This window comes from Peromyscus maniculatus, chromosome 5 (genome assembly GCF_049852395.1).
Source record: "Peromyscus maniculatus bairdii isolate BWxNUB_F1_BW_parent chromosome 5, HU_Pman_BW_mat_3.1, whole genome shotgun sequence".
Classification (NCBI taxonomy): Eukaryota; Metazoa; Chordata; class Mammalia; order Rodentia; family Cricetidae; genus Peromyscus; species Peromyscus maniculatus.
In genome coordinates this window covers 46,017,308-46,035,125 of record NC_134856.1, presented here as the reverse complement: position 1 = coordinate 46,035,125, position 17,818 = coordinate 46,017,308, and the positions used below count along the sequence as shown (strand labels likewise).

Sequence of the window (17,818 nt, the reverse complement as noted above, 5' to 3'; positions counted from 1 at the left end):
TAGATAACAGACCAGAGTAAACAAGGCGACTTTGTGGAGCAGATGTCTTAGAATCCTAATTTCTCAAGAAAGATAGACCCTAGTATAACAGCTCCAATGCACTGTGCTGCAGCATGGCAAAAAGGTTGTGTATGCAGCGTGGCCCTGGCATGTGGTCCTATGATCCAAGCAGAAAAGTTTGTGTTGCACAAATGAGCAGAAAAAGACAGTCAAACTTTTTAAAGAGTGGAAGAAAAGATTATTAAGGGTTAGGTTCCTCCATGAAGATGTGTGTATCAGATGCTCTGGGGGAATGGCAAAATGGTGAGAACACTGTTCTGCTAGCTGAAAAACAACATCACCAAAGTCTTTCCTAAGACAGAAGATGCGATGCTGGGGCTGTCCTAGCATCATGAAATGTTCTGAAGAAAACAATATAAATGCCCAGACATAATTAAGACTGGTTCTTCCTAGAATGTATGAGTTCAGATGCTTTTCTGTTTCTGCTTACGCCACTGAATCCACTATTCCTAGCAAGCTTTCCTCGTGTTTAGCTGTACCTAGAGGATAGCTGTCAACAGTTCATGGAAGAGAAAATAGAGATACACAGAATAGCCACTTTGAGAAAACTAAGTAATATTTGTATTAGCTCTTGTCCTTGATAAAATAAACCTTATTGGCCACTTGCTCTCTCTCTATAGGCATAAACACTGTCTCCATTCATCTAGTACCAAAATGAAGCCTTTACTGCACAGTTATCAGATTAAGGCCAGGAGGAGAGTCAGAAAGCAATCAGGGCTTTGGACAAAGCTCAATGTAAATTGACCTTGTACTTTCCTCCAAGCAAAAGCATCTCTGAGACTTCCAGACTGTGACATGTTTGCTAAGTGTGCAGAACATGAGCACCTCGGTGGAATTAAAATCCTCAGGAGCTCATCAAGTAAGCACACTGTGCAGCCTGGAAAGTGTGTCAGGTGCCTCAGTTTACTCACCTTCCTGATTAACGAGCCTTGACTTCTTGCAGTAATATACAAGCTCCTGTTGGCAGTGCTCTGCACGGTTAATGGAGGCCTGCAGCTGTTCCATGCTGGCCGCATACTCAAAAACCCCAGTGTGTGGGTTCTCGGAATGAGCGTTCCTGACTCTCATTAAGTCGGAGCCATTGTGCTGGATGATGGTCCATGCCGTTTCTTGTATGCAGAAATGGGGGAAGAAAGAGAGGAGACCATCACTAGTCTGCAAAAGTTAAAATAAATAAAGAAAATCAAAATCATCTTCTATCTGGGTTAAGTCTAGTCATCAAATCTCTCTTGAGAGACAGAATCAACACAAATGGATGCTCAAGTTTTTTAAATTATAATAAAATGACTCTCTTCCCTGAAATGTATCCTAACACCATGCATTTGCCATGATTTTGCTTATGCTTTACATTATTTAACCACAGCAATATTTATGATGAAACTATTAGAAAATCAGAATTATTGAATTTCATAATTATATGTTCATCTAGTGAAACCTGATAGACTAGCTTTCTAAGGACACATCACTATTTTTTTCAAGAAAGAAAAGGAAAAAAGAGCCACCTGTCCTAAATGTAAAATATTATTTGTTTGTACACATAGAATTACATTTACAATGTGAAAAAGTGCATGTTACAATTGCTAAAATAGCTTATATTATGTGATGTAAAATGAAATTGTTTACTCTTAAAATAATTCATGCTACCAGCCAAAATGAAATCAGTTTTTTAAATCTCTTTAGCCAATGTGAGTATATATCTCTTTTTCCTTCATCTTTTTAAAACCGTGTGTGTGTGTGTGTGTGTGTGTGTGTGTGTGTGTGTGTGTGTGTGTGTATGAGTGTAGGAACACTTGGAGGCCAGAAGAGGGCATCAGACTCTCTGGGAATTGGGATTATAGGCAGTTGTGAATCAATGAATATGCCAAATTGAGGAAAGTAGTAATAAATTGTAGAATTTCCCCCTCTATTTAGCTGATATATTCACAGGAATCAACAATAGAAACAAGATAGGAGGGTCAAATTTGACAGTGTCTGCACCCATCACTCCTATGATTATCAAATAAAAAGGTGGGTGAGAAGAGACAGGAACAATTCGGTGTTGATTTCCCTCTATTTGTGGGTCATTGTTTTCTGTGAAATTACTGCTGGTCCTTTCATTTCCCTTTTGCATTTCAGCTGAGCATGGGGTGCAACCAGTAGGATCCTTCTCTCCAGAAGGGCATTATATATAAGCTAATAAAATTAATTATGTTGGCCTGAAGAACAGGGCAGAAGCCATCCAATAGGGTTGCACAGCTGGCATAGGTCTGTGCCCTTCAGAAAGTTAAGTAAAAAATAAAAAATCTAAGCCTTCACTTTCAAGTTTGAAATGAATTGGCAGAACCAGTCAATAGGCTGGGTGAGAAATCCTACAGTTTTTGCTGACTCAACCATAGCTGTTGGAAGTTTAAGGTTATTATTAAGCTAGCAACTCCAGTCACCCCAGGCTCCCTCAGACTGGGCTCTTATTGTTCAACAGAACTGATGGCCTTTTCTTGGGGTGAATCTGTGGCTGTGCATGAAGAAGCTTAACTCCGGCTGAGTAACTTTCAGAAGAACAAGACAATGAACCTGCTTGGAGTCTTTGTCTCTGGACCTTTTGGGTCACATTAAGAGTGACTTCCATACAGTTCAACTTCCCTGTTTTTTTTCTAAAGTGGCTGAAAAAGGTTAAAGCCATCATGCATGGCTGCCATTCAATGGCAGCTCTTATAAATGTTTCCTTTTGGAAATACTGAAGCCAGCAGATATCAGGAGAGGTTCTGTAAGCAGTTTTATTTTCTGATGCAAAATGCTACTAAGAGTGCAGTTAAGGAGAAATTGTGCTTAGCAGACCATCTAGATCTCCTAAGCAAAGGAGACATGAAATTGTTTGAGATTTTTCAGCAATGGAAGTGAGGGATCCTGAAGCCAGGTCTGGCTGGAGTCACATGTGTAGGTTTTAATAGGAGGATCCTGGGAAACTCTGAGCTTAGAGTAACCTTCCTGGTCATTCAGACATGATTGTGGTAGCTGAGGTCCCTGGCATGGCCTTAGAAATAATAATTTAAAAATTGCAAGGGTTGCATAATTTGTAGTGATTTATTGGGAACTCTCAGTCTGAGATTATTGACATTATTTTACATGCTAATTGTGGTGCCACTAAGACATAGCTTGGCACATGCAAAGGGCATGTGCTGGGGAATAAAAATGGTGTGATGTTTAGTTTAGAGCACTAGTCATCTCATTCTCATTTACTGGTGGCTTTGGAACTTCTGCTGCCAGTTAACTGTCCCATAACTCCCTGAGCTACAAACAACAGAAAGGATGACAAACTAGCATGGAGTATGAAACTGTGACAGGTCTACGGTGGCACTCTACTTTCAAGACAACAAGTTATTCTGCCACATATGCAGATAGCTACCCTCACCTCTCATCTATCCACCTAGGATCTATCCATCCATCATATACCTACCTATCATATGTTCATCTGCCATCCATCAACTATCTATCTTCTATGTATTCATCTGTAATTTATCATCTATGTATCTATTACCTATCCATCTTTTACCTGTCATATATTCATCTATCATCTATGCATCATTTATATATCTATTATTCATTCATCTATAATCTACCATCTAAAACCTATCCATCTATCATTTACTTTTCTACCATATATCTGCATATTATATATTGTATGTTCATCTATTTATCTACCAATCCACCTATCCACTCATCTGTAATCTAGTGTCCATTCATCAGTGTCTATCATCTATTCATATATCATCTACTTATCCTTTATCTATCACCTAGCTATTCTTCTATAATCTTTCATCTATCTACTCATCCATAATATATAATGAATATCTGTCATTTATCTATCAACTATCTATCTATTCATCTACAAACTATCATCTGTGTACCTATCTATCATCTATCTGTCACCGAGCATACATTAACTTACCATCTATCCATATACCATCTATCTGTTACACACTATCCTTCTGTCACCTACTACTATAATCTACTTACCCACCTGCCTATCCTAACTGACCCAGAATTACTCCTTTTGGGGGACTATCTGTCACAGGGAACCTTAGCAGCTTAGATTCCTCACACCCCAGTTTCCTGCAGGCCATGACACTGAGTAACATATGTACCTGTGTGTGCTGCAACTAGATCACAAGACAGGAGCCCAGACCTGTGAGACGCATGTCCTCTGGAGCATGACTGGCATAACCCCCCTCCTCCATAAAGTGAGAAGGTCTATGGCAAATATAACAGATATTTGTGTATTCATAAAACAAATCTGTACCAGGAAGTTACAAGTCCTTAGGTATTAATTACCCCTAAGAGTGGGCATCAGACAAGCCTTTAAATCTTTCTAGAGCAATTTGCTATCCGTAACTTCCAAGACAGATGTGCATTTGACCATCTCTCAACCTCACAGTCGCTCTGTGCGTGTTTGCTGTTTTGTTTCGCTGTTGTGCTTGTCACTGTTGTCAGTTGATCTGACTTCCTTAGGATAACATTGCTTCCTTATGAGTTGTTAGTAATTCCTGTGGCTAGACAAGCAACTACCATTTGATTGACAATCTATTGACTTGCCTCTCCTGCAGGGAAAGAAGCCTGTGTGGCCTCCCTTTACACAATAATATTAATATTCCCCAGGTGTACGTGCGTCTGTTATTTGATTTCTCCTTTGAACCGGCTTTAAGAGAGAACCCATCTCTTCGTTAATAACATATTCAACAAAACCTCTAAAATCTGCTTTTAAGTATTTACCTTAATGTCTGTTTTAGAGTCATGCTTTTCATTTCCGGAAAAATTATTCCTTACTAAATGCAACAAGAGTTATGGACTAAGGAGACGGCAGGGCAATGAACAAGAAGAGATTGCTGAAACAGGCAGAAAAATCTACGGGCTTAAAAAAAAAAACAGAATGGTAATTTGAGTTTGCCAGTGTCTCTCCCTGAAGAGATTTCTAATGCTATGAATTGTAAATAAAGCTAGTGAGTAATTAAGGCCTTGATTTACCTGAGGCTGACTGCTATTTTTTAGGGTGATAACAGTATAAAGAAAAAAGCCTGCTGTTTAAGCAACACCGTCGCAAAGCTGTGGTGCCTCGTGTTTAATAGCTGAGGGTGATAGATGTGCTAAAGACCGGGAAGAGCAGGTAGGGAGCAGTGCATTCTGGGGAGCCAGAGGGAAGAGAAGCAGGGCTAGCTAACACACTCTGTGCAGCCCGGATGCACGCGCAGCTGCCTTCTAGCAAAGGTACCCTCTTGACCTACATGGCTCCTACAAACCTTCTAACTCTGAAATCTCCAAAGTAAAAATAATTATGCTACTTTTGTAAGACTTAGCACCCCCTGTCTGTGTTACGGTAGCATTGAGGGCCCGTTTAAATAAAAGTTGTCTCCTGACCAAAAGAATGGAAGTTTCCTCCATTAAGAGTTCATCTAGTTGGACATGTCCTTCTAGAAGGCAGGTTTATATTAAACCATGCTAATGAGATGGAGGAACAATTATCTCTTTAATGAGATGATGTACTTTTCATTCCCAGGATTCCCACCCACTAGTACAGACACTATGAGCCACCACGAGGTTCTGTTGGGTCTGCCCAGGTTTCTATGTCCTGACTCAGAAAAAAAATGACTTCCCTCTTTTCTCTCTTCTGACTCTTTCTTTCAGATGCCAGCCAGAGCCTACATGTGCTGTCGTTGGTACTTTGGGCTTTGTTTTGCACATCTGAAGCTCTGCTCCCTGCCATGTGTCTGACTTCCATGCCTAGCTCCATGCCTAGCTCTCATTCTCTCTCCTAAGCACTCATCTATGAATCTGTAATAAAGCCTACTAGAAAACTCCAAGAATCTCATTCTCTGAATTTACAGGAACCTGAAAGCCACAGGCTTGGAACAGCTTTGGAAGCCATCAATTTTTTGGAACTCAAGCTCCCCCAGAAAGACTCCTTTTTTCCCCCAAGCAACCATGATATCCCTACATCATTATGATAAAATCACGCTATGCTGCTTGTTAAGAAGGCAGAGAGTCAAGCCCAGGAACCCCTAACAGTACAACAGGAATTGGGGATTTTAAGGCACAGCATTTCCATTTGTCAAGGGTTTGAGAGCCATCACTTCAGCACCCACTGAAGCAATCTTCTTTACAATGTATTGTTTGATCCAGAGTAACTTCTTAAACACAAAACTATTTCATTACAGCAAACACAATGAGTTTAAAGTGGCATAAAACTGCCTTCCACCAAACAGGAGCATCTACAGGGACTCGTCGAATTCTAATTTCAAATTATATTTAGGATACTCAGTTGGCAAAGAAATGTGGTCTTTAATGTGACTTAAGAAACTTTCCATTTGACATAGGGATTTTTGTTTACTTGTTCCTGCCAGTTTGCTTGTAATTCTTGGGGTTCTTTTAATCCACTTGGGATCCTCTCCTTCACACCGATTTCAAACTTGCATTAGTTTTCTAAGTCACACAGTTACAAGCTATTGACTCAGCACTGTGCCTGGTTTTCTTGACTGCTATCCTTGGTTTGGGTAACAAGAAGAGACAAATAAACGGGGCACTAATCAAAGGTTGGAAAGGCTTCAGGCTGCAAGAAAAAGGACCAAGATTTGAGTTCTTGCCTATTCCACCTGATACTGCCAGCCTGCTACACCAACACTTGCCCAGTCTTGGTTTCCTCCTTTGCAAAAATAGAAACCAAGGAGAGTTTCACATGGTCACATGTGCTTCTCCCACTTCTTGCTGGGGGTTGTTATATTCTGAGTTGCTTCTTTTGTTGGATTATGCTTCAATATTCTGAAGCTTCTAGAGACATGTAGCTGTCCCTGAACAAATGTGTCTCTGCCCCCAACATCTGCCAGATGTAATTCAGTAATTTGCATATGGTGATGCATGCTTGAATTATTATCCATAGTAGCATACGAGTTAGTTGATCCCATCATTTATAGATCTTTATTATTTCTGAATTCGCGCACTCGATAAAAATTTATTTGTAACCCCAACATTTTCCAGTCGTCTGTAGACATGCACAGAATAGCAAAAATTGAGTTCTCAATATATGTATTCCCAGCTAGAGCTGAAGAAACAGCTGCTTGCTGCCTCCTGTTTTAGTCCTCATATCAGAAATGACTGTGGTTATGGTCTATTTTGTAATCCTTCCCCCCTCTCTCTTTTGGTTGATGATATTGCTGTTTAAAATGGTTGCCTAATACTGCTGAGGTACTGAGGATTATCACTAAGCTCAAACCATGATTGGAACATAAAACATGTTAGATTAGCACTGCCCAGCAGTGAGTTACAATGCTTTTGGTCACAAATTAAATGTTAATGAATCACAGCCCCCCCCCCCCCCCGTCTCTCTCTGTCTCTCTCTCTCTGTCTCTTTCTCTCTCGTATGTGTGTGCACCTGTGTGTGTAATTTCTTTTAACATTAAACACATATAAAACAAGATTAAATATTGATTTATTGAAGAGAATACTGTTACCAGAGGCTCTTGAAAACCTATCTTACTATGTTCCTCTTAGGAGCAATGATTTAGTAATTTTTAATCTAATGTCCATGGTTACTTTATGGAACATGATGACCATAAATCAAGAAATGACTCCTCCTACCTCTATTCCACTGTTCATTCTCTCTCTCTCTCTCTCTCTCTCTCTCTCTCTCTCTCTCTCTCTCTCTCTCTCTCTCTCTCTCTCTGTTTCTGGAAGCCTCAAAGACTAGAGATATTTGTTAGTTTACAGAGATTTAATATTTAGAATCACAGCTTATACCTCATATGTAGATAAACAGCTCAGGAAGCATTTATGGGAATACAGATTCTGTAGCTTTGCACGGCATTGCAGTTAACTCTTACTCATGATCCATCCCATACAAACTGGACAAGTTTTAAAATTAATTCGGACCCTCAAGTGCATGGTTTACATGGACAGAGCTTTCCTTTATTCTTTGTGAACTCTTTTCACTGTTAGTGTATTTAAATTTACAGAGCAGATTAGTCTGTGCATACAAAAAATTTGAGAATCATATGTCTAAAACAGCAACTCCAAAACTGTGTACATAAAATAGTCATCTGGAAAGACTATCTATGGTTCTGTGTCCCCTCCTGACCTATGAGACAGAAAGCCATGGCTACTTTCTGGGAATATGTAGCATGCAGACTGTCCAGCCGCACACAGGAGATAAGCATGTCTAATCAGCATGTGTTTTAGATTGTAGTCTAGAGAACAGTTTCCTCAGTGGTTGTCAATTCATAAAGCCACCAAGGCATATATTTGAAAACTCTCTAAAGATATGTTCCACAGTAATTCTCACCCCGTAAAAATCAATAACCCGGGTTTAACCACTACCCTGTAGTTTTAAAAATTACATATTAGTGTAGACCTATTGTTGCCTATCCAGCTGTCTCCTTAACATTGTGCTTGATCGTGTGATAGACATCTTCAACTCAAAATGAGTTACATGGAGTTCTTGCTATCTGCTCCTCAAACCTTTTCTGATCCCATCTCCAATAGTGTTAACCCTTTGGTTGTCTAAGCAGATCATGGTTCTTTTGATTTTCTCACATCTCATATATATGTATTCCACAAACAAGGTGAGCTTCTTTTCCCCCATCTGCATTGGTAATGGTCAGGGGCAATAGCGTCACCATCAGCTTGTTCCTGGATATCTGCTGTGAGGATTTGAATTGTGTCTAGCATGTGAATACTTGGTCCTCAGATGGTGTTTGTTTTGTTTTGTTTTGTTTTGTTTTGTTTTGTTTTGTTTTGTTTTGTTTTGTTTTGTTTTGTTTTGTTTTGTTTTTGAGAAGGACTAAGAAGTGTGACCTCGTGGGGGAAGTGTGCCTCTGAAGGCAGGTGCTGTGATTTCAGAAGATGCATGCCACTTTGTGCTCCCTCTGCTTCCTGTTTATGGTTTGAGATGTGAGTTCCTGGTTGCAGCTTCAGCCCCACCTGCTGCCTGCTACCTCTGCTCTGCCATCATGGACTCTTAACCTCTAGAACTGAACCCTCTTACCCTCACCCTACCCCCCCAAAAAAACCTCTTCCTTCTATAAGTTGCCTTAGTTTTATCAGAACAGTAGAAAACACAGAAAACTGTGCTTTCGAAATGGTCTCCTAACTTTAATTCCATACATATTGTATCCTTGCTCTTGGACAGACATTTGCCAATGTGAGAGCAGCTGGTCCTATCGAAGGAGATCTGGTTGAATACATCATATACCACTGTGCTTGAAATGTACCCAGATCTTCCTGTCTCACTCAGGGCAACACCCTTATGGCACCATGACTCCCCCTCTTCTCATGCCCTCTAGTTGGTTGACTCTCCCCATCCTTTCCTGTGACATACTCAAGTTAACTTGAGTTTGTTGCTGGTTTCTGAATATGCCTGGAGATCTCAGGACTTGGCATTTGCTATTGCTTCTATCTGGAAGGTTGTATCTTCAGATATTCATGACTAGGTTTTCAGTAGCAAATCTTCCTCTACAACAATGCTTGACTCAATTCAAAATTGTCCTTTGCCCTTTGCTATGCTTCACAAACCTGGATGTCACACCGTAGCACTGTGCAGTGTAACTTCCTGACCTGATGAAAATTTTCTATACCATGATGACCAGCTCACTCCTTGCTTGCCACAGGTGACACATGGGTTAAAATATAATGAGCAATTATTTGCTTTTAGTTAAAGGATTTATTTGCTTGCATTGGTAGAATACATTTAAATTCACTGAACCTTGGAGTTAACCTTATTTTATGGCTGCCATATTGTACAAAACAGTACACCCAGAATTCATCATTTTGTATTTGATAAAAGGATAGATATGCCTTCTTTTGGGGGTGAGGGGAGTGTTTATATACAATTTCCCTTGGTGTCAATTATGGAAAAGGTTATCTCTCTCTCATTACCCATCAGTATCACCTTGGTAAAACCTCAAATATCTAGATATGAGTGAACCTGTTTATGAAGTCTCTCTTTTGTTTTAGTTACCAATGTTTATACCTGATAGAACTGAGTCCTTCAGCTCTGTTCTTCAAAACTGACTTGTTCCTGACCCTTTCATATAAAGTATAAAAATCTGCTTATCCATTCCCACCAAAATAATCACACCAACCTACAAACAAATACCCTGCTGGAATTTTAATTTAGGTTTGTACTAAAAATCAATATCAATCTTGCAAGAACTGACATTTTACAATGTTGAGTCTCTTAATTAATGAAAATTTTATACTCCTCTATACCTCTAGGAATTTAAATCATATAAAGAGCATTTTATGCCTATTTGTGAGAAGCCTTGCATATCCTCTATTGTATTTATTACCATGTATTTGAGAGTTTAGAGGCTGTTGGAGATACAATCTTCTAGAAGGTCATTTTCTAATTGCATATTACTGGTATATAGAAACAAACAATTTTATGTTAAGTTGGAATCCAGTAATTATTATTAATTAAAATCATTTACTATGGCTTTTCAGAATATTCTGAACATATAATTTAACCACCTATGAATAATGAAAATCATAGGTCATATTTTCCCATCCTTATGCTTTTATTCCTCTTGTATTAGGTAAGACCTCCCATACAGTGGTGAGCAGAATGGTATTAATACCAGCAAGAGGGGGACAGATGTCAATATTTACAAGCTGTTACCAATATTGTAAGATTATGAGCACTCCAGTTATTTTTATATCATGTGTAGATGTTGAACTTAATCAAACACATTTTTCTGTGACTATTAATTTCTGTCTGAGTTTATGTAGAATAAGATTTCTAGAAAACAAATAAATTTCATAGTTACATGTATTTAAAATGATGTATCTTTTTGAGATCTTCCTTTTCTGGGCATTGATTTCTCTGAAAAAGTCTTATGTTTTGAGACACAATAGAAAATATTTATCATTAGATATACTGCTCAGTTACCATATGCACATAGATTAACAATATGTAAATTATCAACATTTAAATAACAAGGTTGTTAAATATTTATGCTGCTTTTTACTAAATAGCAATGTGATGGTTGGTTTTAATTGTCAACTTGCCACAGTCTAGAATCTCCTGGGAAAAGAGTCTCAGTGAGAGGTTATCTAGATCAGGTTGGTCTGTGTGCATATCTATGAGTGATTCTCTTCTAGAGACCCAGGCCACCATGGGTAGTACCATTCCCTAGTATAAGAGTAGTAAAAGCTAGCTGACCACTAAGCATGCATATAGTCATGATCTCTGTCCCTGACTGTGGGTGTGATGTAACCTAGCTGCATCGAGCTCCTGTTGTCAAGACTTCTCTAAAATGATAGACTATAATCTAGAAATGTAAGCTAAAATAAACCCTCTCTCTCCTAAGTTGTCTTTTGTCAGGGTGTTTTATCCCAACGACAGAAATGAAGCTAGAACAAATACTCACTTCAATCTTGTTGCAAATTCAATCAATGTTATACTTATTTCACTTTAATTTTGTGCAATTAGTTCATTAAAGCAGATTTAACTAGTAATGGAAGCTTACCAGTCATATTGCAGTATAGGAGAAATGGTTGCAGAGGCCCACTTCCATCTGAGTCTACGTAGTAAAACCCAGAAGCATTTCCTCGGTGCTTATAGGCTTCACATGACTGCTCATAGACAGCTGAGAGAGAGAAAAGAGAGACGTCATGAATGAAATAACACGAAACAAATCTTTCAAATTTTAAGAGATTTACAGTAGATCCCCAAGTCTATCTACATCACTAGCCAAGAGAACAGGTAACATTTATATTTTAAAACAAAATCCATCCTTCTTTTCTTTTCAAATTAATATGGATGAAAGGGATAACATACAAAAAATGAGGTTGTATTTCATGACATTTTTATCACCAAAGGAGAAGGAGATTGTTAGATCAAAATGAAAATTTAGCTTATTTTTTATGGTAGGAAGAACTAGAGAAAAGAAGGCAGCTATTTAAATGTTAAGACCTTTGTAAGTATAACACAGTATCTGTGGTACCTGTTCCAGAATATCTAATTCTAGTATCACCTTGTAATAACCTAACATCTGAAAGTACAGTAGCGTGACCTTCAGAACTAATCAGGCACTACCGAATAGTTATGCAGTAGGGACATTTTAAATAATATTTGAACTATGCTATTTTCTCCCATCAACTTAACCAGAGGTAAACATTTTTCTTCAGAGGGGGGAAAAGATTCACAAAGTTTCTCATCTATAGTTTTAAATGTAATTATGAAACTTCTCTAATGCTCTTTAATAAGCACTCAACACAATTAAGATTCAAAGCAGAGGAAATATTCATATGAAATATGCCCCCAAGTGGTCTCATTGTGTTTTGATCCATAATTGAATTTTTTATTATACGAGTATATATTTGCCATGCATAAGGTTTGATATTAACATCTGCGAAATGCACACTTCTCATCGAATGCCTGGCCAAATGCACCAGTAATTTCCATTAAGGTTTTTATTCCATGAAATCTGAAATAAAACAAATCCCTGGGTAGCCTCCCATGAATCAATTTTAAATTTTTGAAAATTGTGTTAATGAATGTTTAGGCCACATGAAACATTGCAGCTAATTTGTACAAAGTTACAAATTTTACAAGTAATTCTGGAACTTGCCTTCCACACTGCTTTACAATATGATGCTTTCACTTATCCCTATTTATATTACATAGATGGAGACATAAGCACGCAGTGGTTTGTAGCTATATTTGCATTGTGCAGTGAAGTGGGCATGTAAAATGGTTAGTTTTATATTTCTGGGAGCATATGCATATGGTCATAAATGCCTTGAAAGTGGTTGCCAAAGATATACACATTACTTTGGGATGGTGATGGGCTCCCAGAAGCACACAAGTAGACAAGGATAATAGAAATGCTTTTTTAGAATTTATTTTCATATCTTTTAAGATGTACTTCTAGCATTTTTAATTACATGAAGGTGTGTGTGTGTGTGTGTGTGTGTGTGTGTGTGTGTGTGTGTGTGTGTGTGTGTGTGAATGCAGATGCCCAGGGAGGCTAGAGGGTCAGATCTCCCTGAAGCTAGTGTGAGGGGAAGTTTTGAGCCACCTACTCTAGGTGCTGGAAACTGAAACTCTGGTCCTCTGGAAGAGCAGTACATGCTCTTAAATGCTGAGTCAACTCTCCAGGTCCACTGTTTTTAATTATATGTATGTGTGTGTGGTGGAGTATGTGCACATGAGTTCAGGTGCCTTCGGAGGCCAGAAAGGTTGGATCCCTTGGAACTGGAGTGATAGAAGGTTGTGAGTTGGCTCAAGAGGTCACTGGTAGCAGAATTCAGATCCCTTGCAAGAGCAATACTCACTCTTAACTCCAGCCCCAAATGGGAAAGACATTTGCTTTAATATTACTGACTGCCCTTCTATGACATAATGGTTATTTTCTAATTTAAGCCTTTTCTTTTTTAAAAAAAAAAAAAAACAAAACAAATTCTCAATGTGAGTCCACGTTAGCCTCTAAGTCATGATGTCCCTGCCTCAGCCTTGCACCTGCTGAGATTCTAACAGAACCTTTTAGAAGACTCCATCTTTATCTCACCACTATGACCAGTGGCGTCATTCTCATCCTGTTTCTCAGAACATTTTTGACAAAAACCCTCTAGCTTTCTTTAAGCAGCTTGCTTGAGAATCCAATCTGTTAGTTTTTTGGATCACATTATGGGACACATGTCAAATGACCTTTTTATTTCCCAGTCAAGTTTCTCCTCAGAGCTGTTTGCATTTATAGTTACATTCACTTATTAATAACAATACAATACGCAGAGTCAACTACAATGCATTTAATGGCTTTCGGATTTGAGTCAACATTTTAATGGAGGTGGTAGAATATGCAAAAAAATCAAAATATGCTGTCTCTCAATAGCTGGGTGATATGCTCAGTAATTTGGCCTCTGGTGACAAGTTGGGAGAGACTTCATCTCCAATGAGCATTCTTTGTAGAATGCAAGGAGACACTACAATATATACAACCAATACCCAGCAATGATTCCAATACTAATAAACACAACCAATATACACAATACCAATATATACAACCAATTCCCAGCCATGGCTCCAATACCAATATACACAATACTAACATATACAACCAATACCCAGCAATGACTCCAATACCAATATATACAACCAGTACCCAGCCATCACTCTTGAAGGACTGATAGGGCCAAGAGGCTTTCTTGAACACAGTTTTTCTACCCTTGAACTAGAGCTCCTTGTTGTCCTCCATAGGGTGTCCAGTACTGAGAACCTAGGATTCTGATTCCTACTCTAGTAGGGACACAAAATAGTGAGCTGTGTGGTTGATGGGTCCAAGTTTGCAAGGTAGTTGAATTTGCACTGAACACTTGCTTCAAGTCAACTCTTGCTTCTGTTTTTCTCAGAATTTGTGTAGTAACATGAAACAGTGGGTGTGAAAGGCAGGCATTTAGGTCACTCCCTTATTGAACAAGTGCACCACAAAAATAACACGAGGCTTACAGCATAAGTGAACATTCACTAGAAAAAAAAAAGGTACATGATTTATAATATAGGAAAATATATTGGCTGTGACCTCAGGCTCTGGAGCACCCTCCTTCTGCCTATACTCTTTAAACAAACTGGGGAAACTTAATAATATCCCCTAATTATACCATGAGTTAACTAGGCCAATAACAGTAGTACTGACGTTAGAGGGTAATGTCAGAATCAAATGTGTCAGCAAGCACAAAATACTAAACCTACACTTAGAATTTAGAAAGTACTAAATAAAATTAAGTGTAGTTACTGTAATCATTGTCTGTCCCACTTAACTACCATCCATCTCATTAAACAGATCTTAAGATCTTAAACAGAGTTTAAGTGAGACTGAAGTCTTGTGGCTCCCCCAAATTCACATACAGAAGATAAATTCCTGGAAGAATGGTCCAGGGGGTGGAGCTTTCAGGAGTGGCGAGAGCATGAAAGTAAAGACTACATGATAGGCAATGGGGTCCAGAGAGGGCTATCATTCTTGGGGCTGTGTGAGAACACGACACAGCGGGGGTGGGAGAAGATGACAGTCTGCAAACCAGTAAGCAGGCCCTCCTCAGGGCCAAATCCTTGAGCCCACAAGAGCTTGAACTTCCAGCCACCAAACTGTAAGAAGCAAATTTATACTGTACCTAAGCCAGCCAGTGTATGATACTTATCAATGCCCAAATGGAATACTGCCCTCTTGGACTGTACTTAATGACTGAAGCTCTCTACCAGAGCCTGCCCCAGCCCATCCAGCACTGCTTCTGAGGATATCTTCATTGAATAGTGTCAACACAGAATCTGGCAACTGATCCCATTTCTACTTACACTGTACTTCTAGAAAGTTCAAAGTCAAATGCTGTCCAGGTCAGGTAGCAGAAAATGTTCACACAGTCCACATCTTACTGGATTATTTTGTCCTTAGCTAGCTTTTGCTTTCTGAGCTTATTTTTATGCTTCCCAACTGTCTAACCCCCATCTTTCTTGTTTCACATTCTATGTTTCTGCTTTGGTGATTTAATGAAATGAAGTGTGGACTAGAAACTAGAAACTGATTGGTTGCTGAAATTCAGGCCATGTGTCCCAGTACAAGGTCACATAGGTCACATAAGCACAGACACCAGAGAAGGCAATGCAGAGGAAACAGAGGGCAGAAAAGCAAGTGTGTGTGGCTTACAGCTGTGGCAAGTGGCTCCTGTATACCCTGTGTTTGTACAGTTACAATAAAAGGTGCTCCAAGACTGAGAACACTCGCCACCATGCTCGCAAGAGTTGGGCAAACACCTAAAAGAGAGAGAAGAAGCTGTTAATCGTGGTGAGATACAATATAGTATTCATCATTCATATATGGTCATGTGAAGCAAGGACGTTGACCATGTAGAGAGTAAATTCCCCATGACCAATAGTTACATAGTCTGGCCCTGAGGCACTTTACTCATAGAACTAAACCTAGAGTCATTAAATTCATCTGGGTTTGGCCAATTCTCAAATCTCTCCGACCACTTAGTCTTGAACATGTCTCACCATATCACGGCTCTTTATTTTCCTTAAGTGGCATGGTGTGATGTCAACCCTAGCCAGGATATTAACAGCTTACATGAAATAGTGTTCTATCATTCTGAGTTACTCTACTGCTTGAGCATGGGAAGGGAAATTGACTGAGGAAAAGGTAAAGGAAGAGGGAAAGGAGAGGAAAGGCTGTCTTTATTTACTCAGTCTACAGATCTAGAGTTGTCCCAAGAATGCTCGCTGTACACACACATATGCAAGCAGTGCTGGGGTGTTCTCTGGTACTCAGCCTAACTCACAAGGTCTGCTGCTGTGAATGATTGATTGATAAATAAAATGCTGACTGGCCAGTAGCCAGGCAGGAAGTATAGGTGGGAAAAAGAAAGAGGAGAAGTCTGGGAAGTGGAAGGCTGAGGCAGAGAGACACTGCCAGCTGCCACCATGAAGAGCAGGATGTAAAGTACCAGTAAGCCACGAGCTACATGGCAAAGTATAGATTAATAGAAATGGGTTAATTTAAGATATAAGAACTAGATAGCAAGAAGCCTGAGCCATTAGGCCAAACAGTTTAAATAATATAAGCGTCTGTGTGTTTATTTGAGTCTGAGTGGCTGCCGGCTCAGGTGAGACTAGAGATAACTCCAGCTACAGACTGCCCTGGTTATTGTAAATCTCCAAGAGAAGGAATTGCCCTACTCAACAACTATGGAGCCTGGTAGGTTTACCCCTTGTGGTAGCTCAGTTGCAGCATTAAATCGTAACACATCATTTTAATCAAATCTGTGTTTGAGAAGCTATGTCATGAATAATTTATTTTTTTTAAATAGAGGACCATTTGAAACTAACAGGGAATGAAAAAGAAAGGCTAGCACATTGTCTGAGCTGATTCTAGGCTTTGAAAAGCTGTGAAGGGTCCAAGTAGGTCAACAGTCAAAAGACTAAACAATTGTGTTTAATTAAAATATTTCTTTTCAATTTATATGCATCACTTGACCTTTAAAAAAATCATTGTGTATATTAATTGAAAACAGCATGATGCTACAGATAATAATACTATTATACAACGAAGCAGATTAACATATATATCATTTCACAGAGCTAGTTAATTTTTAAGGACTTATTTTATTTTAAATTGTGTGTGTGTTCATGTGTGAGTGTAGGTGGCTGGGGAGGCCAGAAGAGGACAATGGATTCCTGGGAGGTGGAGTTTTGGGTGGTTGTGGGCCACCTGAGATGGTTGCTAGTAACCAAACTCTAGTCCTTGCTTTTGACCAATAAGCCACCTCTCCAGTCTCTAGCTACCTAATATTTTCCATTGTTTGTTTTTGTGGCAGAAATACCCAGCTAAAACCTACTTAGTTAGCATAATTTTCAAGTATGGTATGATTTGTGTCGCCTGTTGTCTGTACCTTTGCTGTCTAGATATTATTTCTTCCAAGGTTACTAAGTCATTAGAAAATAAATACTTATCAAGTTCTTTCAATCTAAATAAACCACTTTTTAAAATCAAAGGGTCAGGTGTGTTTTTTGACATGGGGAAATCGTGTGAAGATTGTCTGAGACATTTGGGAGAAGAAGTTGGGAACTTCCTGCTGTAGACTGAAATACTCCTGGAGGACTAAGATGGTTCCAACAGTCCCCTTAGCTTGGATAAGTTAGCTAAGCTGCTGGTAGGCTATAGTTTCTGACCTGCCTTTCCCTAGAGCATTTCCATTAGAAAGCCTTCAATTGTAAATTATTGCTTGGTCCCTTTGAGGAATAAATCTT

The 17,818-nt window shown here is 39.0% G+C and overlaps 1 protein-coding gene across 2 annotated transcripts in view; it reads right to left on the bottom strand.

Moving 5' to 3' along the window:
* Cntnap4 (contactin associated protein family member 4) overlaps positions 1-17,818 on the bottom strand; it is a 282,485-nt gene that overhangs the window by 66,835 nt on the left and 197,832 nt on the right. For both annotated transcript variants that reach the window (XM_006974070.4, XM_042277745.2), the window contains 3 exons: positions 15,720-15,826; positions 11,547-11,666; positions 972-1,169 (listed from right to left, as the gene is read on the bottom strand). In XM_006974070.4, the coding sequence (XP_006974132.1) occupies positions 972-1,169; positions 11,547-11,666; positions 15,720-15,826 (425 nt within the window). The remainder of the gene's footprint in view (positions 1-971; positions 1,170-11,546; positions 11,667-15,719; positions 15,827-17,818) is intronic.